Source organism: Dermacentor andersoni, chromosome 1 (genome assembly GCF_023375885.2).
Source record: "Dermacentor andersoni chromosome 1, qqDerAnde1_hic_scaffold, whole genome shotgun sequence".
NCBI classification, from domain to species: domain Eukaryota; kingdom Metazoa; phylum Arthropoda; class Arachnida; order Ixodida; family Ixodidae; genus Dermacentor; species Dermacentor andersoni.
Window position 1 is genome coordinate 33,247,547 of NC_092814.1, and position 24,657 is coordinate 33,272,203.

At 46.8% G+C, this 24,657-nt stretch overlaps 1 protein-coding gene across 1 annotated transcript in view; it reads left to right on the forward strand.

Annotated features, from left to right (window-relative positions):
* The window catches only part of LOC126546074 (cell adhesion molecule Dscam1-like), a 706,711-nt gene that overhangs the window by 493,899 nt on the left and 188,155 nt on the right, over positions 1-24,657 (forward strand). Inside the window, exons 5-6 of the mRNA XM_072286086.1 lie at positions 3,203-3,372; positions 10,051-10,174. Coding sequence (XP_072142187.1) covers positions 3,203-3,372; positions 10,051-10,174 — 294 coding nt within the window. The remainder of the gene's footprint in view (positions 1-3,202; positions 3,373-10,050; positions 10,175-24,657) is intronic.

The window sequence follows — 24,657 nt, forward strand, 5'->3', positions numbered from 1 at the left end:
CCCTTTGGAGTGTATCTCTGCCACACAACAATAATCGTCATCCGCCTTGATGCGTTTCCTTTCTTGAAAACACCGCGCCCGCTACTTTCCTGTCGGGAATGCTATGTCATGCTGATAACGCGCACTATTATTATTAAATTATGGGGTTTAACGTGCCAAAACCACTTTCTGATTATGAGGCACGCCGTAGTGGAGGACTCCGTAAATTTCGACCACCTGGGGTTCTTTAACGTGCACCTAAATCTAAGTACACGGGTGTTTTCGCATTTCGCCCCCATCGGAATGTGGCCGCCGCGGCCGGGATTCGATCCCGCGACCTCGTGCTCAGCAGCCCAACACCATAGCCACTGAGCAACCACGGCGGGTTAATAACGCGCATGCCCTTCGTCACTGGAAAGTACCGGGCTCGCAGCGTTAAAGAAAGGAAGCGCGTCAAGGCAGATGACGATTATTGTTGTGTCGCAGATATACACCCCAAAGGGTGCAAACTTTTTTTAGCGTGCAGCTACGAGCGAACGCATGAGAGCGTGTTAGAAAGAGTCGCACAGAACTCGCGCGCCCATCCCGAGGGGTGCGTCGAATGAGAGATTCGAGCCGAGGGTATGTTGACAAGGTGTGAAGACATAGCCGAAGGGGTGTAATTGCTGAGCTGCTACGTAGCGTGAAAAAGAGACGAAAATGTGCAAGCCTTGTCTGAGATGCTTCATGTGTGGGAGAAAAAAGCGTGCTGCTTAGTGCAGTGGTTGAATCCGGATTATATCATAAGCTTGTGGTATTTTTTTTTTTTTTAGGTATGATGTAATTTTTCTCGCATCTAGGCTGCCTAAGTTGCCGTTCAAGTAATACTTGGTTTCTTGGCGCAAATATTGATGCGAAAAAGTGTTGGTGACATGCTACTGAAAGCGTCCTTATCGTCGCCACATAGGTTGCACGCATGGGCTGTTAGCGGAGCGAGGACACAGGGAAGAAATTTCTCGCCATCGGCGTCTCTCGATATGCCGCAAACAAAAAGTTCAGGAATGAGGCTGAATCTCCGACTTTGCTCGTTTCGGAAGCCTTGTTGACGCAACTTCTAAGGCTTAGTCTTACAACGGCAGTGCCGTTTTTCGAGGACTCAGTTCTGGGCCTCGTTTTAACTTTCATGCTTCGCTCCTATGCCTCCGATGCCGGAAACGGAGCGAATATGCACTTGTAATGGACATCCGAATACGTGCCCTGCAACGTCAGTGTATCGCAGCTGCGTTCCAAGCACACTATTTTAAAAGCAGAGGTGAAGTAATTCGTACGGTAGCACTTGGACACTACGAAAAAAGGTCGCAGTTTCGCCTGAAAGGTGAAGCATCAATTACGATCGCAAATTAGTAGACAGCTATACGAAGTAAGGATAGTAGTTTTATCGACCGTATAAACTTGTAGACACTCGCTTACTAAATAAATTAACGAGCATGGTGTCACGCGCGCACAAGCAAACATAAACACATCTCACTCGATGACCGCGCACAGTCGCTGTTAAAACACTGGAGGGACACAGCGGCAGCAGAAGTGAGCGAATTGACCTTCTTGCTGCTCTCGCTTCAATGCGAACTTAGCGGCGAGAACACAGCGCACATGAAGCTATCAGCCCTATCAGCACTCGGCGCACTCTGTCCCCATTCTGTCCTCGTTCACCGAGTCAAAGATACTCGGACCGTGGCCACAACCGTCACTGGCTCGAAAAGCGATTCGTGCACAAGTGCGGTACTTGAAGTGCACGGGCTTAAGAGACCGCTTATAGTGTCATTGTGTACGCTGTCCCTCCCACACGTACTCAGTACTTACTCTCTCCTTTTCTTCCTCCCTCTATTCCCCTTTCCCCCACCCCCAGTGTAGGGTAGCAAACCGGATGCTGTTCTGGTTGACCTCCCTGCCTTTCCTACCCTTGCTTTCTCTCTCTCTCTCTGTCCCCATCGCAAATCGCTTTAAAGATAGGGCCCGCGCGGCAGCGCCGTACGCAGCCGCCGCCGCAGTAGGACGCCCCCCCCCCCCTTCCTCTCCTCCCTCGGTGCCTTGCGCGCGATGGAAGACGGCACGCTTCCTCCCCACTTTCCTCCCTTGCGCGCGAGATTAAGCCACCATCGTCGGCTCACCCTCGCCACACGCTTTCACTCGCCCATACAGCATACGGCGCTCAGCGACGATGTTATCGCCCTGGTACTTTATGCGGAACATCACGGCGACGACGACGGTAGAAATGCGCCTGGAGTGCCCATATAATTCCTATCGCAATAATATATCTGTTCCCGCTTTGGAACGACGGGTCTGTCAACGTAAATGCCGATATGTGCGCCGCAGCATTTTGTATACTTTCCGTTGTAGTCTCTTGATGTACCCGGCTCGATAATCTGATTTTTTTTAACGTTTGTCAAAGGGACTTCTCTGTGCATGCTGATAAGATGATGTGCACACGGAGACGACACATGCACTTTAGCAGTTATAATGGAGCCTGCTACTTGACTAATTTTCTCGGCAGTTTCTGGAGTGTCTTCGAAGACCAAGCATAGAAGCTTCATATGGAAATATTAGTGTACTCATCACACGTCGATTGCAGAAAATTAAGAAACTGACGCTTTCGTACACGTTGCACTAACGTTACTCCGGCAGAGATTGCACTCAACTTTTGTTGTATATAAATATCCAGGGCGCCGGGCTCTCAGACGGCATGCATCACGCACCCTGTGATAGTCGGTCCAAAATGTGAGTCCGATAAAATTTGCTTGTTTTTGGGAACCTCGGCCACTTTGCCGATGGTACACTGATTCCAAGGGTAGAAAAAAGGCGTACCCGCTACACCCCCAAACGCGATAGCCCGATAAACCGGATAGATTACAAGAGGGATATTCGCCTTTATTTACGGTCAATTTTGGTGCCTCTACGTGAGACCCCTTGTGAACAAAACGCGTAACACAAGAGAAGCCACTTTTGTACATAACATAAGAACTCTGCCCTTGTTTTCTCATCTGTACTGCGTATGGCGTATGGCTTGGCGAACAGTCTCTCTCTCTCTCTCTCTCTCTCTCTCTCTCTCTATATATATATATATATATATATATATATATATATATATATCTATATATATATATATATATATATATATATATATGTATATATACAGATATAAATATGGGCACGTGTGGGTTAAGACGCTGATGAACCTGCTGCGCAGAGACCAAAGGCCACTCGGCTCCTCAGCTTCTCGAGTACGAGGGCCGGGTGCGGGTGCGCGAGGGAACGCTGGCCAAGATCCCGTGCGCGGCCACCGGGAACCCGCCGCCCAACTATCGTTGGTACAAGCTCACCGGCTCCCAGATTCACCCGGTGGTCCTCAGTCACAAGGTGAGCGCGGCACACTGAAAGCAACTTGCAAGAGTTCGGAGAAACACCAGGTACTTTGATTCACTGCTTTCTTATTGGTGATATGCTTTTGCTGTTTCTATGCGTCATAATAAGAATGTAATATTTAACTAAATGAAAGGGCAAAGCGAATGCTTAATTTAAGTACGCCAAATGCTTAATTCTCTGCATTAAAACTACACACCGTTCTAGCGAGCAAATGCTTCTTCTAGAATAACGTCGGCGAAACTTTATCAAAGACCTTCGTTATAAACTAACGTCACCATGTTCATGCGGCCAGTGGTTGCAGTGGTTTTTGGTGCTAGCACAGTTTTGTGACTAATGTTTATGCGCTTAAGCTTAAACATTGTGCGCATGTTGACGCTTTCTCCATGGAACTTTGTTCAAGCACTCAACAACCCAGGAATGTAATATTCATCAGCACGCTGTGTAATATCGCCAAGAAAGCATCGCTGAGAGACATTGCTCTAGAGTATATAGCTAGAGGCGGGATAATCCCTTTCGAGCGACGCAGAAATGTTAACCAGCCGTTTGCTTCACTCAACGTAACTATCTTTCTCCCCACGTTGTGTATTCATGCCAAGAATGCCAAGCAGCTCTCGTTTTAGCCGTTAACTGCTGCAGTCGCGCTGTAGGCTGAAACAATGGAGCCTATAGACAAAAATGTCGATTTGCCGTGAGCTTCCCACGCCGTGCATTGGTAGTGTTTCGTCTGTCAGTATAAAATTATAAACATACATAACGGACGCATTACATTTCTATTGCGTCCCACGGTCACATACACATAAATGCAAGGAGCTGTTTTGTTTTGTTTGTTTTCTACCTTTGAGTGAGGCCTTTCCGAACTGCCGTATTAAGGCACAGTACTTCTGATCAAAATTCCAGACATCATTGGGCAATCTGACGGTGGACGCAGACAGCGAAACTTTCCCAACGCCAGTCGGCGAAATCTCCAGCCTACCAAAATAAAAATAAAGAATTTTTCTGCGCTGTCTCAAATTTCGGACGCATTTACCCCCATAGCCATGTCCTGTTTCGCAATGTATAAGAGAATTCCGAATCTTGGGCTATCGAAACGATGACCGGGATGCGGAGGGGTTACCAGGACGACAGACAAGAATATCTGTTGCGGAACTTACCGCGGACAAACTGAACTGCAGGCGGTTCTCTGTCATCAGCTTCTTTATAACAACACATTGGCCACAGAAATATTTTCCCTCGAAAAGCAGGCGCGACCAGAGGTCGCAGAAAAGCGCAGAACCCCCCCATCTCTCCGCGGCCGAAGTGTCTTCTCGGGTTTTCGAGAATGAGGCGAGGACGCTCTGAGAGAAGCGGAGCTGTGTGTGCCGCAGTTTAATTAAGCGTTGATTAGGAGCGCCCTCATAGGGGCCGGCGCCCGCAAGCGCTGCTCGGTCGCGGGTCGCTGCGCAGTTCAGGCAGGCGCGGCGCCAATCCGCGAGACACCGGAGCGTCGCTCCTTAATAACGCGGCAGCGCGCGACGCGCGCGGATAACGAGCAACGCGGACGGCGCGCGGCCTCGGACTGCCCGAACGACACGCCCTCGGCGAGACACCAAGGAAGCGCGCGCGCCTCGAAGTGCGCCGCGGAGGAAGCACCCTTCTCCTCGATTGCGGGCGCTGAGTGGCGTGCTTACCGCTTTCGCTGCATGCGCTCGTTGTCATGACAGCCAGCTGCGCTGTGCAAACGTTTCTCCAGTCCGGGGCTAGGCCCGCTTAAGCCAGGTTTTAGGCGGAGAGACGTTCGGATTATCAGCGTCGATGACGGACACTCAGAGAAGGCTCTGGATTGCGCCACACTGCTGGGAGAGTGCTGGGCCTTCTGCCTTGCTTCATTTTTGCGTGCGTATCTGCTGGCAGTGTTTCATCCGGAAATAGAGAGAGTGTTTTTTTTTTTTTTTTTCGATGTGTAACTGGTACATATAAGACTGCAGAGCCACTTTTGGGGCCGTGGGACTTGGATGAAAACGAACGATGTATGAAGGCAAACTTTTTTACCATCCATCGCGTCTGTTCTGTGGCTGTCATTTAGGTAACTGCTATGTAAACAGGATAGTACGCATTAGAATATGCGATAAACATCTCAGCCGATTAAGATGGTGTAGCAAATTCAAATCATCTGGCCTTAGAGAACCCACAGTTCAAGCTGATAATTGAAGTACGTGAAACATTGATTCTTGCATCTACAAAACAAAAGCGTTTGCAGTAAAGTGGACAATTAGAAATTTAAAAGAATCCTCAGGGCCTTCTTTTGACGAGGCTGCATATGCTAATCATACGGGGCCTGATTTATTTCTTTCGGAGGTGCTGTTTGCCATTGGCTGGTCTTCACCGCCAAGAGTACGTTCGACATCCCTATTGGCTGGAATTTTACAATATCACATTATTTTTTCCAACCAACGTCTAGCTGCTCATACGTCAGTTATAGGTTAAGGTAATGTCACTTTAAACGCTTTTTTTTTCTTTTTTAGTGGCACGAGCTTAGAGGGACACTCTTGTTTCTCGCGCAGCACTTCCGGTTCGCCTCCTGAGACGACCGGGGAGGAAATTCAAAATAACTCAGAAAAAGAGATTACAAAACAGTACGGTACAAATTTCATGGGTTTCATTATAGATATGATACCAGAGCGTAAGTGCAGTTACAAGATGAGTTACTGAAGTGTGTGGAATAATTAGAATTAATTAGAAGTCACTGTGACGACAGGGGACGAAATTCAATATAAATCAGATAAAATAATTTAAAAAAATAGTACAGTACCAAATTCATGGGTTTCGTTATAGATCATACATCAGAGCATAAGTTTAGTTACAAGTTGAATTACTGAAATGTGTGGAATAATTAAAATTAATTAGAAATTACTGAATACCGCACACCAAAACACACAATCGTAGACTTCGGAGACGCGCCATGTGAGCACGACTTCTTCTAAGTTACCAGAAACCCCGAAGTAGAAAGCAAAAGTAATGACGTCACTAATGACGTCACACACAAGAAGGTGGCATGATGTCTAACCGGCAAATTATTGGAAAACAGTTGCCTCCGAGTTAGGTTCGTGCGTTGCGTTCGCCTAAAGTTAGCCTAAAGAACACCAAAGCAGAGGTGCGAGTGCCACTAAGAGACACCTAAGTCAAAGACTAGGGTCGCCTACCGTTTTTTATTTAATATTGTCGGGCTCTAAAAGTTACTTTTTAATTGAATTAGTTTATTCTCTAACATGAATTGCTTTTTTAGAATCATTGGCGCTCTCTACTTTTCCAGACTTCCTTTTTTTTTTTTTCTTATGCGCGCTCGCAACGTCGGAGTTTCAAAAAAAGAAATGCATGGAAGACGTTTATTCGTAATAAAAGGTTGAGAGGAGAGGCAGATTACTGTCGCTGAATTGTGTACGTTGGGGGGAACAGAAGGGGAAGATAATGATCGGCACTATATGCAAGCATGACGAGTGAAAGTAAAGGCATGAGTGCACGCCGTCACCAGGGGGTCGTGGCATACTCGAGTGCAAGCGCAAAATGATACGTCCGTGTTGTCTTTATGTGTCTTGCTTTTGTGCGTGTTTTAACTTGCGGCAAAAAAACATCTCTTTTAGCAAGCACCAACTAGGCCAACAAGCAGTTCTGTCGCAACATGCTTAGATCGGTAGCAAAGACCTGCTATACGAATATAGCAGAAGCTGCCAATGCTGTCATTCATGCGCATTCCAACGGCAGATGTGACGTGTGTATGGCGCACGAAGCTGACTTGGGATTCCATGTGCCATAAAAAGTGCGCCCGCCCGTCGCGTAAATGCTACTACCAGTCTTAATCAATAGAAAGGAATAGCGTGGAATTTACGGGACCTTCCTGGATATCATGTGAGAAGATCAATGCGCAACTGACATCAACCTGGTGCATACGGCGACGACAGCCGTCCGGATGTGTCTAGCGCTTTGCTGTCGCGATGCACATAACATCTCGGAAAGGGCTGCAGGTGTCCGGCCTTGGAAACAGGACGATAATTTTGGCAGCATAATTTAAGTGTACTCTAGCCTTAAATAGTAAACCTTGTTTACCACATGGAGATGCAACTCAGCAATGTCAAGAGCCCATAAATTATAACATTTCTCCAAGAAAATTTGTATTTGTAGTGCTGGTTCTCAAATTACGAAATGTACAGTACTTTACACTTAAAAATACTACTGATATATAAGTGGTGTGACCTGCCAAATAGCCAGTATTTCGGACTAATTCAGCAGGCGTTAACGCCTTGTGACCCAAGTGATATAATAATAATTATATAATTATAATAATAATCCTTTATTTCGCACATGAAGTGAGGGAGTGCTGGAAAAAAAAAGCTGACAAGTCAGCTTGACTGTCAGCTTGACTGCCAATGTGTCAATGTCAATTTAGACAATGTGCTAGAATAAAAATGTCAGTTGTCGAATGAAGTTCGAATGCCGTTCACGTACACGCCTGTGTATTTGTCCACTTTTAGTTTTGTTACATATCCAATAATGTGTTGTTTCAGGCATGAAGTCGATCGCACCAATTTCTTGAAAATTCTGGAGGTAAATCGTACGAAAGGTTTGGACGTTATCAACGGAGGCCGGTTTTGTGATAACAAGGCTAATGGAACACGCTAGGTGTTCGTAACCAAGGGCCCTATAACGTAAAACTATTCCAATATGTTTTTATTCCAATCTTCTGACATCAAATTTGCGTAACCGCCGACGCAAGCATCGGGCGTTGACACGCAGAGTTGTCTGAACAGACCAATCAAACGCTCTCATCTTTTATAGGAGGTCACTTTTGTTTGCTTTAAAAACGAATAACATTGACTTCACTGAGCGGCTTGTCTTATCTAATTGGCTGAGAAGAGGTGAGAAGCACGCTCAAGTGGAGAGGGATTCGATGGGGCCGAGCCAGTGCACTGAAAATCGATAACCGCATGAAGAGGGTGGTGCCGGCGTCTGCGATTGGTCCGCTTTCCCTTACTTAGCTTGAGGTGACCGGTCGAAAATCGCGACGCCATGCAACGAGAGGTTAAGAATGCCGCTTGCTATGTTTATTCCTTCAGTCATAATTGTTTTCGAGAGGCTAGGTAATGAAACTTCGAAAAGCTGAGCACGCTTTTCTGAAAAGTCATCGTGCCTCCCTTACAATTTGTTGAGATGTAGTATGTCATCTCCTTGGGGTCATCACCGCCGCAACAGCTGCCAAGAACCGATACGCTGCTTCTGTTTCCGGGATTTGGTCATTCGACAACAGTATCATCCAAACGGCCGCGGTCATTCTCTCTTGTAGTCAACATCCAACGTCGTTCCAGTACAGGTTTCCCTTCCGTCTGCCAAAAATGAAGCAACTTCGGCACGTACGTATTCCCAAGGTAGTTCTTAAGTTAGAATTGTTCGTAAGGGCAGACGGCATCCAACCGTGATGTTGGACAAATTATTAGCGCAGGCGGCCAGCCGATGGGGAAAAGCGCTTACCAGCGAAAATCGTCGTAAGCTTGGTCCCAAGATACTGCGAATGTCTTTACGACCGTTAGCGTCCGCAGAACAGCTCCGAAGCTCAAATAAAGGGTTAGACTCTCATTCAGAGCTTTCACCAATGTGTTTGAGCTACATGTACCTGAGCATACATGAGCCACGCGCTAGCAACTGCCTGTTGAAAGCATTAAAGTAAGCTGTTATGTTGCTCCGAGACGCAGACGACCGACATTATTCATTGGCTACGTCCATTTTAAGGGATCGACTAACTTCTTTGTCATTTCTTGAGAAGCTTACACTTCAGGTGGTGCCATGCGACAAGGATGCAGTCACTGTCTGAGACTTTCTCAGCCGCTGTAGAGCCATCAGACATGTCGGGACGTTACGGTACGCGATGCTACGGTCCCGTTTGAATTCATACATTGCGCTGCTAAGCACGAGGTCGCGGTGTCAAATCCAGGCCACGGCGGCCGCATTTCTATGAGGGCGAAATGCAAAAAGACCCGTGCGCTTAGATTTCGGTGCACGTTAAATAACCCCAGGTGATCAAAATTAATCAAAGGTCCCCCACTAAGGGTTGCCTAATAATCAGCTCCTGGTTTTGGCACGTAACACCTTATAATTTAATTTGAATTGGGTTGCATATGTTCAATTGTGCTTGTCAGGGTGTAGCGGAGGGTCTCCGTCCCCAACGCTGCCAGAGGACATCTCAGTCTATGGCTCTAGATACTAATAACGAAAGAGAACTTCGAAGAATCGGAGAACAAAGGATTGTTGCTGGACTCCAAGCATAGCACGCACCCCAGTGGCTGGTGGGCCAAGTGTCAGGAAGGTGAGAGAAACGCCGTAAAGAATAATAAATACAGAATAGAAGCAAAAAGGGGGAAACTTGTCGAAAGGAAAAGCAAAGAATAGTTTCCGCATCCTTCATACAGATAAAAAAAGGAATATAAGCTATAATACTGCGTGGTGCTTGAAACAGTCCATATTTGGTTGGTTATTTTCTTTATGCAGACGTGAAAGGCGCTCTAAAAATTTAAAAAATTTTAACCCCGGCAGTATAACTTGTGGTTCGTTCGTGCTCCCAATATTGCGGCCAGAGTGATCAAAGAGTCGACGTGCCTGCGTACTTTCTCACCACTGGCGACTCCTCCGCGTCTTTGCGCTGCGCAGGTTCAAGAGGTTGATGGAACTTTAGTGTTCCGGCGAGCGAGCCTCCACGACAGCGGCAAGTACGTGTGCATCGCAAACAACTCCCTGGGCCAAGACCGGGCCGACCGGGAGCTCACTGTCACAGGTGAGTTCACTTCAGCTCGCAGCGACCTTGACTGCCTGGATTCGAACGAAATGAAGGAGCCGTGTTGAAACTTGGGAAAGATACTCGGAAAAAAGTACTTAGCTCTGTCTAGTTGGTGCCAAGTAGGCCGGCAAAAATGTGCTTTACTAAGGAGCGAAGAGGTTACTTTTTAACTTTAAGATTACTAAGGGTGCCCCAAAATTAACCGAACCCAAAGCGAGTGAAGAACACATCATTGGACCCATATTGCTTAGAGACACAGTGGGCTCAGCGCGTTAAATTGCGGACATATTCCAGGCCTTCGTACAGCATCTGAAGCCAGGAGAACGACGTTGCACATATTAATATCGCCTTACGGTTCATATGTTCTTCACTCGCTTTGGGTTTGGTTTATCTTGGGCGAACTTTTTCTTTATTTCTTCTATAGTCCACACCATATGTCCTTCTTGGACTTGATCAATCCTGACGAATTATGCATGTACATATAACTAGCATGCATCACACGTTTTATTCCGCAGGCCAAGCTTTCGAATAAAGAAAAACATACGTCTCCTGCGAAGGAGCTTTCTTTCTGGTAGCCGCCGTACATGGACATAGTTACAACAGATGGTGAGCATGCGCTGCCGGCACGGAGGCACAACACTTGATACAGCTTACCTGTTCTTCATGGTGCCTGAGCGCAGGTCGATGTGACGGAGAATGCAAGTATTCCTTCAGCTCCAAGTCTTCAGAGAGAGTTTCTGCACAGGAGTGTGATTACGGGTAGCAGTAAAAAGCGGATGATGAAAGTATTCCTGAGACACTAAGTCGCTAAACTATATACAGTAACTGTAGTGAAGTAGGAAATGGTCACAGAAAATGTTTCGACAAAGTTGAACTGTTCAGTTATGAGCGGTACGTCCTAAAAAGGCGAGCGTCAGGGCCTCCGCTTCGCGTTTAGACGTAGCCTCGACGCAGATGGGAACAGACGTGAGTCGCGATGCATGGGACCCGTCGCGTTCCTTGGTGTTGTGTGTGCCCGGCCATTAGAGGCACCTTAATGTATCGTCTGGGCTGGATGATAAGCTCTAGCATTAGAACCGACAACGGCACGCTGAATCATTGATTGCGTCAGCACAATTGCCGCGTTGTGAAAGAAATGCGACAAAATCAAGGTAACGCGGAACTACCGCGTTACTTGTCATACAGACGGACAAAAGTAATTCCGGAACGTCCCCTGCAACAGCGCTCACCGACTGTTGTTTCCCTTGTTTCTTTTTTTTTCTTTCTTTCCACACGCGTTTTATTTATTTGTTTCGCGCTAGATCAGGTGCAATGCCGGGGGTGGTGGTGTTGCACATTTGGCCCCTCAAGCTCGACCATGTTTCGTCTTTGCAATTTTTGCTGAGACCTGTGAACCAGCTCTGATATCTCGCACAAACATAACTAAAAAATGTGATTTCCTATTCAATGACATGCTTATCCCAATGCCGGCACATAAGAAATGACAAAGGCGCACGAGAAATTGAAACGCCGGAAAAGAGAGACATGTATGTTGCAGTATAGGCACGAAAAGTGCTATGCATGCAGACCGCTTTTGAGAAACCTGAGCGAAGCAAACAGCACACTTCCTTGTATTGATTTATTCGTCAGTTAATCTTGCGGTCCCATCTTAACGAAAAAGTGCGCGGAAGAGACGTAGACGAGAAAGAGAGAAACGACAAACACGGGCGCCCGTGTTTGTCGCTTGTCCCTCGCTCATCTACGTCTTTTTCGCGCACTTTTTCGTTAAGACGGAACCACACCAACTCGCCGAGCTCTCAGTTTTTATAATCTTGCGGTGTTCCCAGTGCTGCATGCAAAAAGAATAGTTATCTTATTTTACATAGACTGATTTTTCAACGCTCTTTCTTCCAACGTATTTAATACTATTGCCGATAAACTGGCTGCGGACATATTGTTCAGTGTCATTGATTGCATAGCAGCCTGTTACCGCTCATACACATAACGTGTTGTCTTTACACCGCGCGTCACAGCTCTACGTATACGCAGAGGCCTGTTTATCTAGCGCGCATACGCAGGTAGATCTTTTCCAGTGCCGGGCAGTGCACTTTTTCGATGCCGCCCAGTCGAGCCTCACCCGGTGAACCGAGCCCCGTCTGAGTCCTCCCGGTATACGCTCGGGCGTGCCTTTTTATCCCCGGTGTCTGCGTTCCCAGGCGGCTGGTTCGTCAGCAGCAAATAACGAAAGCAGCGGCGGCCACAAAAATACCAGAGACAACAAGACTTGCGCAGGTGTAAACATTTCCTCGTCGGATTAGCGTTAAGTGGAACCTCATGCCGACCGCATCGCCCTGCTCTCTCGCGTCTGCCATCCGGGGTGGTTCAATAACGAAAATCCTGCCGGCCTTCGGGTCCTCGGTGCCTTCTTCTCGGGTCTCGCCGGCACACGGAGCGAGACGCAAGACGGGTGGCGGCTCAGGCGGCAATCCTCGATTGTGTCGCCGGGAATACACTTCTTCGTGGCAACCGTCAGAAGCGCCGGCATAAGCGGCAAGAGCTGTGAAGAGGGGGCGAAGAAGAAAGAAAGAAGTGATGAGGAAGGAATCACAAAATAAGCAGCGCGAAACCGGTGCGAAATGGAACCCGGAGAAAAAAAAAAGGAATAAAACGGCGCGGAAGCAATTTTTGTTAAGCGTCCCGAGTAGGTCGGCTTATGGTCGCCACGAAATCTTGCTTGAGCCGAGAGCCAATCTTGTTGAAATCACTTTGGCCAGGCGGCTTTTCTAGGGGCTAGGATGACGGTCGAAGTTCGACGGAAAGGCTGCACGCCTGAGGACGTTTCTGTGCGCCCGTTCCCAGAGGGTTCGGTAAGCCGCTCTACAGCGCTGGCTTTGCGCCTGGCGAGAGGATTAACTGCCTGCCTTAGTGAGGACTTCCGTCTTCTCGCCAGGTGCCCTGCCAAATGTGTTACGAAGGCCGATCTCCGTCGACACTGGACGTGGCGCTTCTGCCTCACTTCTTGGGAAACATATATGACTACTAGCTGGCACGAATGGTGGCCATCGGGTCGTCCTTATATCAACAGCAACGCGATGAGAGAGAACTGGCTGTGCCAGAAATTTTACCGAAATGGTTCCTGGCATAAAACATGGCGAATGCAGTGCAGCGCGACTGCACTTTTCTGGCTTCGAGAGCTCCTACTCCAGGTCATTGAAGATCAACAATAATAAAAATAATTTTGCGTGCTGTTCATTTCTTTTCTTTTACTGGTCGTCGCGAGCTTATCGGTGCCATTTATTTTCGCTTTCATTTTCTTGCCGTCTTCACTTCAGCAGCATTTTGTTTTCTATTCCATGTTTCTGTCTGGTAGCCTTTCAATTGCTACCTCGTCTGAGTCGTCCCTTCGCGACCATTTGTTTGGGACATCCCAACTGGACTCGCACAGATCAGGTTTTACTCGACATCTGCGCGCGACGGAAAACAGCTTTAAAAAGATATTGCACTTTCGGATTTGAATTGGAGCTTTTAAAAAAAAAACTGTGAGTGAAGTTTATTATCCCAATCAAATGAGGTAGACAGCAATTTTTATCTTGGAACTTGGTTACCAGGGAAAAAAAGTTCACGCCTATCTGATACGAGAGTCAAAGTAGGATAGCACAGAAGCCACGATCCTGGTTAGAACTTCCAGACATTGTGTAGGTGATTCGAATTCAAGGAACACAGCACGACATTACAAACCTTCGCCAAACGGGACAGTTTCTTTGCAGGTTTGGTAGAATCTTTGCTGGAAACCAACACGTATTTTTTTAATTCTACCTGTAAATCACCAGCAGGATACTGGAAGCAAAGGCAGGGCGATGTTGCGGAAGCCAAGGGGGTAAATGAGGCGCGAGAAAGGTAAAGTAATATTAAAATACACAATGGTGGGCGGTTCTTTTCTGGAAGTATTGGTTAGCTCCACCCGTGAAACCGTGAAGATCTTGGCACACAGCAGAGAAGCAACCTTTTCTAGACTGTTTTTTCCTTCTAACATTTCTGATTTAGTTTGATGCCAACCAAGATACAGCTAAAGACGTCACATGTATCATCAACGACAGCTGCTGAACTGGTAGCCCTGCGTGCGGCTCTTCATTTTATTAAGGAGGAACCATCCCACGCATGGTCAATCTTCTGTGATTCCAAGGCAGCCCTACAGAGTGTACTCTCAGCACTGCGCCATGGATCACATGAGCAGCTCGCCGCAGAGATCAGAGAAGTCCACCATCGACTAGTTGACGAAGGACACGATATAATATATCAGTGGTTGCCTAGTCACTGTGGCATACATGGCAATGATCGAGCAGACGCAGCTGCCCGATCTGCCCATGACGGCGTCAACTGCGTTGCCATTCCTCTTTCGAGAGCCGACGCAGCGAAAAAACTTGCCGCACTTGCGCGTGACCTGACATTAGCCCAGTGGAATTCATCCGATTTCACAAGTGCACGCCTCCATACTCTGGACCCTAATTTAGAGCTCCATATTCCGCCCGAGCTTCCACGACGTGACTGCACCCTTCTTATCCCTCTATGGCTTGGAGTAGCATTTTCAAATGCCTACTCTTTCCTTATCGGAATGGCCAACAGCCCACTGTGTGACTTCTGCGGGTGCAACGAAACGATCGAGCATCTTCTTTGTCAATGCTCTCGTTTTAACCCACAAAGAACTGTCCTCTCAGCCACCTTAGACAAACTGAACAAGCGCCCAATGACAGAAAGCAAGATCCTTGGAACCTGGCCTACGCGAACATCAGCGCGATCCGCTATGAAGGCGCTGCTGCGATACTTGAAAGACACGGGACTTTCTGACAAATTGTGACAGTACACTGTGTGGCGCAGGACTGTACGGTGACACTGCGTAAGACTAGGAATGCCTTTGCGGGTTGCGTGACAGTGCCCACAGAAATAGTTCGTGTGTACGTGCGTGTGTGTGCTTAGGTTTTTTTTTTCCTTTTTTTTATCCTTCTTTTTTCTCACCTATTGCATCCCCTTTCCCCTCCCCCAGTACAGGGTAGCCAACCGGAGATAATCTCTGGTTAACCTCCCTGTCTTTCCTTTGCCTTTCTCTCTCTCTCTTGATGCCACCTACGTCAAAAGCTAGATCACATGCTTCGACGACAAGGTGGTAGGAAACGAAACCGTCAAACAGATCTGCGTTAATATTTGCATTATTTATTATTAAATCAGCGGGAAGCTACGGTAATATCGTGTTATTTCCGTGGTGAATCCTGGCCAATATCTATTCTCGAGTACGTCCGGAAATATTAGACACGACGACGATCACGACGAGAACAACAACAACAACAACAACAATGAGAACGACCAACAGGAGAGACGAAAAAAACATCAGTAGAAAAGCATGAATGGCGCACAACTCCACGGGTGCACGAGGCGTGCCGGGAAGGCAGTGAAAGATGCGCAGAGACACAGTACGTGGTTGCCTTTTATTTTTTCTTAGTATTCTTCTTTGCAGCCATGCTGCTGAAAACAGTTTGGTAATTTTCCATTCGTGGTTTATGACGCATACACGTTGCAGCAAGCGATCTAACTCGCGGAAATCGTCAGTACGGGACCTTTCGGCAATGGCAAGAGCAGTTTCGCTACGCAACTGGATTGCCGATTCGGTGGACATATCGATCACACGAGCACCATGCGTATTTTTCAATATACGCGTATTACTTTACCACCTACAGACCAATATCATACGAAATCACGCAAGGATGCGAAACCATGGACGCGTCGTAATCTGTAATAAAGAGACATGCACATCGTATATGCGTACATAACATGTGCTGTGTTTCAATGCACTGTTCTCCAATACTAGGAAATCATCGATAGAGATCAAGAATGTGTTCGGCCTGAATATTTTTTTATAACTCTTATTTACTGACCCTATCATGGTTTTGTTCTTGTTCAACGCTCTCTCTCTCTCTCTCTCTCTCTTTGCTTTTCTTCCAGTGGTAGCTGTTGTGAGATTTTTCTGTTCTCAATGTGACCATGCAAGTATCAGCATATGTGACATATGTGTGACCATATGTGACCAAGAAAATATCTTATATCGAGCAAGGATAAAATGACCTGGAAAATATCTGAAAAACAAAGGCACCAATACCCGCAGTGTTAACGCAGTGGCTATGGCATTGCACTGCTGTGATCCAGGTCACAGGTTAAATTAAGGAACACTAAAGAAAAAGAACACTCCCCACCCACTCTAACGGATGGGGGGGGGGGGGGGGGGTCCGTCGTGGTCTTCGTCAAGCCAGCTCCTCCCCTGGATATTTCAATTTCAATTCAATTTTATGTCCCAGAAGCATCTGGACGGCTTCCTGGCTAAAAGCTGCTAGAGCAGCTTGACAAAAGGCGCAGGAAGCCGTTACAAGGCATAGCGGACAAGTCACATAAAAAAACAGGTATAATCGCAAGCAATGGAATCAAACACGATTTCCGTTTAAGAAATCAGTTTTACAAGATACGCCAAAGAACAGCAAATTAAGTATTGAAAGAAAGAAACAAAGTTGAGAACAGGTAACGAAAAGACACAAAGTTGAAGTTCATTCTCAAATAACAATTTGAAATGCACTGCACTAAATCAGTAGGCATAACACAAAATGAAAAAGACAATATGTCTTACAACACGATACATAAGCAATCGCAAACACTCTGTACATAACAATACACAATAGGCCAGAAACACGATATCAAACCAAATGGTCACTCACAATACGCTGGATCTTTTATTTAGTTACAATTGCACAACATATGTTCGAAGCTGCCTTCTACTATATCCAGCAGTATTTTGGTGCTTGTTAAGTGTTAGGGGAACATTGTGAGCAAGTGACTGAAGTTTGTAATTCGTACGAAAATGTGGTATCGCCCACATATCAGTGCAGCGTGTTTTAACAGTCGACGAGTAAAGTTGTAACGATGCCAGAGAAGAGAGGTAATTAACGATTTTAGTTGATGAAAAATTAAACAACTGCAATAACCGAAATTCATACATTTTATCCGCGCGAAGTAAATTATGCTCTAGAAATGCTTCTTTCGTGGTATCTGTGCGTTCAAGATTTGAAATTTGCCGTATAAATCTTTTTTGTATGGTAACAATCTTATTTATATTAGTTTTTGTTGTGGTAGCCCAAACCAGGTTGCAGTAGTTTATGTGTGGAGTAAAACAGAGCGTAGTAAATTTGAAGCTTTGCTTGTAGTGGAAGAATACTACGACAGCGCGATAGTACCCCTGTAACTGCAGATAACTTTCGACAAAGAAATTCGATGTGAGTATCCCATTTCAAATTTGAAGAAAAATATATTCCTAGAGTTTTGTGGTTACTGACAATGGCAACAGGCTGGTGTTCATAGCTAAGCTGATGGGACGAGGAAACCTTTTTGTTTTTTGCACAGAATGTGATCGCCTTCGTTTTAGTTGCATTAATCCTGAGTCTATTTTTTTTTTTTGACCATAAAGACACCTCATTGAGAACTTCATTGCATTTCATAATTGTTTGATCTAAATTAGAACCGCAGACAGTAAAAGTGGTATCATCAGCGTATATCATAAATTTAATTTCGGTGTCTATCAGGACAATGTCATTAATATAAATATTGAATAAAAGTGGACCCAGTACGCTACCCTGAGGCACTCCGTGCGTGACGGGTAAAAAAGATGATTTGTTATTGTTAATTAAAACACATTGCTGTCGGTCACGCAGGTGTGACTCAAGCAGCAAGGCCAAAGGTTTCCCGCGAATCCCGTATTGTGTAAGCTTTGTCGTAAGAACGTCGTGGTCAATGGAATCAAAAGCCTTACTAAAATCCAAAAAAAGACCTACTGTATACAATTGTTGTTCAATGTGTCATGTCTTTTAAAGACAACATCAACCTTAACGCAGACAAGAAAAATAACATGTCAATGTTGGCACGACCGTGCTTACCGGCGTTTCTTCCACCACGGCAGTCATGTGATAGTTTCGAAATTCGCGTGATGTCTACACTTACGCCACCGCGGGTCTGATACTTGATTCCAGCTAATTCGAGAAAGCGTGGTACGTCCTTCCCGCGCTTGTCCACGTGATTGAATTAGGGATTGGCCACTTCTCATTACTCTTCTGAATCGGCGGTTCATGGTAAACCACAAAGACTACTCAAGGAATAAAAAACAAAAATAACAAGCTGCGAAAGACATTCGCTCAGCGCAGGGCAACAGTGCTGTTTGGCTGTTCTCGTGGTGCATTTCCGGCAGCCAGTGGTACGCCGCGCACGCCTTTCGCGTTAGTATGACGCTCTATCTTAGACGGCACTAATGGGCTCCCCTGAGTAGCCCTCTGCTATTTTCACCTCGTCCTGATCGCATTTTCTTCGGGGAAATAATGCGAACCATTAGCTTTCAGCTTCAAACAGAAATATGGGAGTGAATCCTGCGAAGCGTGCTCTACTTCCATACGGAACTTATAGAGGAGAAGCCAGACACAAACGAGCAAGTGTGTACGTTTTCAGGGAAGGCGCAAGTTTTAAACGCGAGAGCATTACTTGGCTCAATGTGCGACCTCGCCGTCATCAGAACGCAAATGGCGAAAATTCGTGGCAGCAAAACGTTACACAAATTACGTCATCTTCGCCTAACCAAAATAAAAATAACAGTTTGGCAGAGACATCGCATCGAGAGTCCATCGCAGCAGACACAGCACCGATGAAATCCCAAGACCAAGTGACGCACGGGAGGCAGCGCCCTCATTTTATACACTCAAGACGTGGTGCCACCTCTTCCCCATTGGCTGCGCCGTCACGTGCCCAATGACGCACGCTCTAGGCCACACCTTTATTCAGCCTAGAGCCGGCCGGGGAGGCATGCTCGTCTCACACTCCGGAGGCCCTGGTTCGATTCCCACCCAGGCCGAAGTGTACTAAATTTCCTTTTCAAAGCTATTAATTTACTTTGTTTGCAGGAACCTCCCTCAGAAATTTTGCGTCAATACGAGCATTTTAGATGTGTTTATAAGTTTTTACGCAGTCGGCCATTTTTGATACCATCGATCTGTCACGCTGGCGACTACGACCGACTTTCCAGTAATGTGGCATAGAATGCTTTCGCATTAAAAATAAAGTGGCCACTGTGGGGATTCGATACCCTGCCTCACCACCACTGCTACCGCTCCGTAGTCGAGTGCACTAACCACAGCACCGCCGTTGCATCGCGCAACCGTTGCAGCAGGGAACGGTGGTGAATGCCTTCGAGGCTGTGCACGTGGTTGGGCCCTGCGTGGCGGGCGATTCACTCGATGGTGCATAATAGGAATGGCGCCACTGTCGGCGCTATAGAGTCTTCGTCGTCCGAAGCTGAATCGATCGCGTCTGCATCATCCGGCGAGACAGCAAGGCGTGGCCCGAAGACGCCAGTTCACTGCCGACGAAGTGCGAGACCATCGCAACGCAGCGAAACGTGCGAAGCGAGCTGCGAAACAACCTTCACCACCAAAGCCCCCAACAACACGAAAGGCAGAGCGAGCTGCTGCGAAGCGAATGCGGCGAGCTGCAGTGAGACAAACTTTAATGAGAACTCCACAAATAAAACTAAGCTCAGAACCGCAATATGGCCGGTTTGTCGTGCTGCGTTGTTGCGACTTCATAAGCAGCAACACTAGGCTCGGAAACACAACGCAGCAGCACTAAACTCAGCACCATTTTGCCGCAACACTAAACTCAGCGACATAAGTCATCGACAGACTCAGCGAGAAGTAATGCTCTCGTATTTACACATCATAAGAATTCCTTAGGTGCTCCCATATATACATATATTTTTAAATGCCTTCACAAAATCGATGCATCTTCAAGAACCTTACAATTTACAGCACTGCATGATCCAGCAAAAGGACACAAAAGCATTAGAGGTCAACCTTCTTTCTACTGCGTCAATTGCTCGCTGGGAAACGGGACAATGAAAAGGAGCGAAAAAATGTGTAGCGTCGGCTGTGTGAGGAGTGGAGGCTCATTTTTAGGTAGCACCGCTTGCGACTTAATTGAGAGTCGACCGGAGATGCTGCCGCCGGCGAGACGATGCTTCTGATTTCTGCGTCTTTATTTCGTCTCTTGATTCCTGCGTAAGACGGTAGTTGAGGTGAGAACATTGCTACGCTCGTTACAACCGCTCCCAGCGTAGTAACGGAGTCCTTACATTACAGACATTTGCATGGCGCTTCTGAGGGCCTCTGCAGCGGAGATGGCGACTTCGATTCCAGCTCGTTATGAGACGGCGCAGTGGACCGCTCTCCGTGCTCCGCTCCCAACGAAGCCACTGCGGCCCCCGGTCATCCGTGAATGGCGGGTGAAGAGCCAGTTAGGGACATCCCAGGCGCTTACTGCCCTTCACATGCAGACTCGTATGAACGAACGTGAATGAAGAAAGAAAACCTTAGACCATTAAGACATCTGCATGTGACTCGGTGATTCGAAGATTGCCCTCACTTTTCTGACCCTCCTTTCCATCCAGTCCTCCTTTATGAAAAAAAAAAAAACGTTATGAATTGCATGGTCAGCTAGGCTACATAACCAGTCGAAAATTTGGTGCGGCATCATTCGGGTAACTCGAATAATAGCAAACAACAATTATAATCTACGCTTCCATTTCCTTGCTTATCATTCGCCCATCAAATTTTAAGTTTCCTTCACCTTTATTCTCTAAAATATAAGGACAGACTGCTCCAGAGAAAAAGTATGCCTCCCTACACCTTGACAAGTTCACAGCTCTTTAACACATGTATCAAAATATTGTATACAACAATAATCACTTACAATACGGATGAACAGAAGGGAGGAGGAAAGAGAAAAGCAGAAGGCAGGGAGGTTAACCAGAATAACGTCCGATTGGCTACCCTACATCTGGGGAATGGGAAAGAGGAAAGCAAATATGACAGGGAGAGAGAGGAGGGAAAGATTGAGAGGGAAGGACAGGGAGAGAGAGGAGGGATTAATGCAATTTCTATTAGACCACACGCTGATGCGTGTGGTCTAATAGAAATTGCATTAATAGTCACAGGCGTTCACACAAGCCCGTCGTCCTCAAAAAGCACAATAGTATGAAGAGAAGCTACAAAGGAAACATGGTGCGGCCATGTCCGTTGGCAGTATTTGTACAGGATGATTATTTTTTAGTTCAATGCAATTTTAGAAAATAGCCTGTTGCAGATATTATTATTCTAGTCCATGAGCTTAATTATTCAGAGAGGTGGACATTACTTGCACAAGAAATCGGGGCTCCGGAAATTTGGACCACCTGGGGTTCTTTAACGTGCACCTAAATATAAGCACACGGGTGTTTTCGAATTTCGCCCCCATCGAAATGTGGCCGCCGTGGCCGGGATTTGATCCCGCAACCTCGTGCTCAGCAGCCCAACACCATAGCCACTGAGCAACCACGGCGGGTTGTGTGTATGTGTATGTGTGTGTGTGTGTGTGTGTGTGTGCGTGTGCGTGTGCGTGTGCGTGTGTGTGTGTGTGTGTGTGTGTGTGCGTGTGTGTGTGTGTGTGTGTGTGTGTGTGTGTGTGTGTGTGTGTGTGTGTGTGTGTGTGTGTGTGTGTGTGTGTGTGTGTGTGTGATTAATAAGCGCTATCAAAATTTTGTTATGCTGTACTTGATCAAGATCTGCTCTTAAATTTTTGTTATTTTTTCGTTTGTTGGGCATATTTTTCATTAACTACAGTGTTGCTTATCCCGTTCATGGGCATGAGCCATGTGTTGAGGCCAGAACAACAACAAGGATGACGATGACGGCGAGCTGACACGTAGAAGGAAATCTAATCCAACCGCCCGATTCAGGGTCGACACCCAAAGTGGCTTGCGCCATTTCATTGAGGAACAACCAACCAACCAGACAAAAGGGCGTGGCACATGCTCTCGCTACAGCAGCGAGTTGTTGAAAGCGCCCATTCCCCTCCCGCCGCAGTGAAGGCTGGGAAAGCGCGTGAAAAGAAGGGAGGCATTATGACATCGTGTAATCGGTGTGGCGTCGAACACTATCAGCACCCGTCTATGCTTGCAAGAATACCCCAGTCATGCACACTTGATTCGAAGGCTTATAACAGTGGTCTTATCTTAATTTGAAAAGACTGGATCCCCCATCCCAAAGTCGTACCTCCACACTTGGTAGGATGTCCTGAAACATACGAACTGACCTCGAAACGCCGTGGGAATGTACGACTGAAGTTTGCGACGCGCTGGGGCTGTCACCAGCTTTTTAATTCGAACGATAACTTAAGATCAGTATCTTTGTTTTTTGTCGTCTCTCTTGAAGCGTCGAGACTGCGATATAGTTAGTGGAATAGAGCTACCCAATGTTCATTATAAGGCCTTCAGATGCCAAATTTTGCCTTCTTGGTCGACGAGCACACTTATTTCTTTCGAGGCACGACATGCGCCAGTGGTTTCGTGAACGCGGCCTCAGATCGGACCCGAGAGTGAAAGTGGCAAACTAGGAGACCAGTACCGGGCCGTTCTACTGTTTGAATTAGCTTGCAGTGCTACGAAGAGAAAATGTTAACTGTTGAGATAGAAATACCAACTTCACTTCGAACCATCTAGGCTTTCCTCTCCCGCCTTAGAAAGGAAATTGGCAGGCAACACTCGTTCTTTTTGTCGTCGTGGCCTGGACCACTGCACTCTTACTTTTAGCTGTATGTGAATTCTAGCTTTTTATGGCTGAGAGGGTAAGAGTTTCCTGGAAACCTCACTCCTCTTAATCTAGCAAGGGCCATCGTTGGCTTGCCCTTGGATTGCACACACCGAACAAGAAAAAGTCTGCCATTTTTTCGAATTATGTAGTCAGCCAGCTGACGCGCAGTTCAGCACATCCTTTAAACTAGGTCCTCCTGCTTCCGCGGCCTCCTCCTTAACGCTGGGGCTCTTTATCTCCTTCCCTCTAAAGTATGGGCGCGCACTTTCTTTGATGCGAGAGCGAACTCGAAGAACAACTGGGCCGATCGCGGCGAAATGCACTGTAGACAGCTCCCGCCCCGCAAGTTGGAGCAGCTGAGTCTTTAGAGCGAAGTTTCGAGATGAAGGAAGAAAGAAATAGCAGCGCAAGAGAAGATCATAGCCACAAGGGGCTTTAAAAAACGAGGCACGTGTGAGGAAAATAAGTACACCGAAGGCGGACCTCAATCGGCGCACAGGCTATCCAAGAAGAAAGGCCGGCTGCCTAAAGACACGCGTGGAGGCGCTAAAAGAGCGGAAGTGGGGGGAACAAAAAAACGAAAGTAATGATAACGCGGAACAGAAACGTCCGCTCAAGATAACAGTGAAAGGGGGCTCGACGGGAGGGGAGATAGCGGGGCATTTCACCGATCGAATGTGAAACACTTCTTGGACGACGCGAGTTTGAAGCGGGGTGAAACGCGGCGGCGGTGGCTTCGTTTAACGGCTAGCCAAGAGAAGGGGGCCGAAAGTATACGACGGCCGAAATCGCGAAAGGCTGCCCACGCCGAAAAGAAGAGAGAGCAGAAAAGAATAATAATTATAGTAAAAGCCGACGGAGGACCACTACTTGTCTTTCTTTTCTTCCCCGCGCTTGTCATCTTTCTTTCCCCCTATTTTTGCACTTCCTTCCCTACCGTCGTTTAAGGCGGCTTTAAAGTTTCGGGTTGGTTGGGTCCACCACAACTCCAGCCACCTCCACAAAAGCATTTCTTGTCTCACCAAATTTATTTTCTTCTTTTCCTTTTGAAGCCATGTGGCCTAACAAGACCTTGCGCCACTTTTCTTTTTATTCCTAATTTCAGCTCAGAATGTTTCTTCGTATTGTTTGGTTCCATCTTTCCCTTGTTGACGCTAAGATTTGACAAGTTATTCTTTCTCGCCTTGCTGAGAACAAAGAAAGTTGCTTCGTGCTTTCGGCCAAAATGTGTCAGGCACTCTTTCTCCACACAAGCCTGTATTCTTGTCAAAAAGAAAGCGTGAAAGTTGCTGGCGAAATAGAGCACGGCCGCTTGTCTTTTTAGCTCTTAAAAATAATCTCGGACTTGTTTACCAGTTCTCAGAAAAGATGAAAAACGCCGAATGCAGCGCTGATTAGTAATGAAGAAGCCATACATTTCGGAGCCATTATCGAAGACAAGCCGGCTACCTTAGGGCAGCTTAAGAGAAGCCAACAAATGTGCTTATCAGCACCAAAACACCTGCAGCGCTTCTTTCATTTTAGCAATTCATATCTGGATAACTTAACAAGAAAAATTGGTCGAATCGTAGAAAAAATGTGCGTTGCCTTGAAGGCCCCAAATGCGTGCGTAATGCAAAAATTACACGATTCTTGGGATCCTCTGCGAAAGAAGGTACTGCCCTTCTCTCCGCATGCTATTGTGCACGTCGCAATCCCTCGCCGCATTTCTGTGTGCTCACGTCTTGGTGACTGCTTCGAAATGTTACCGGTCACGTTGACGTTACCGGTGTTCCCTTGCGCACGCTCTGCGTCTCGCACATT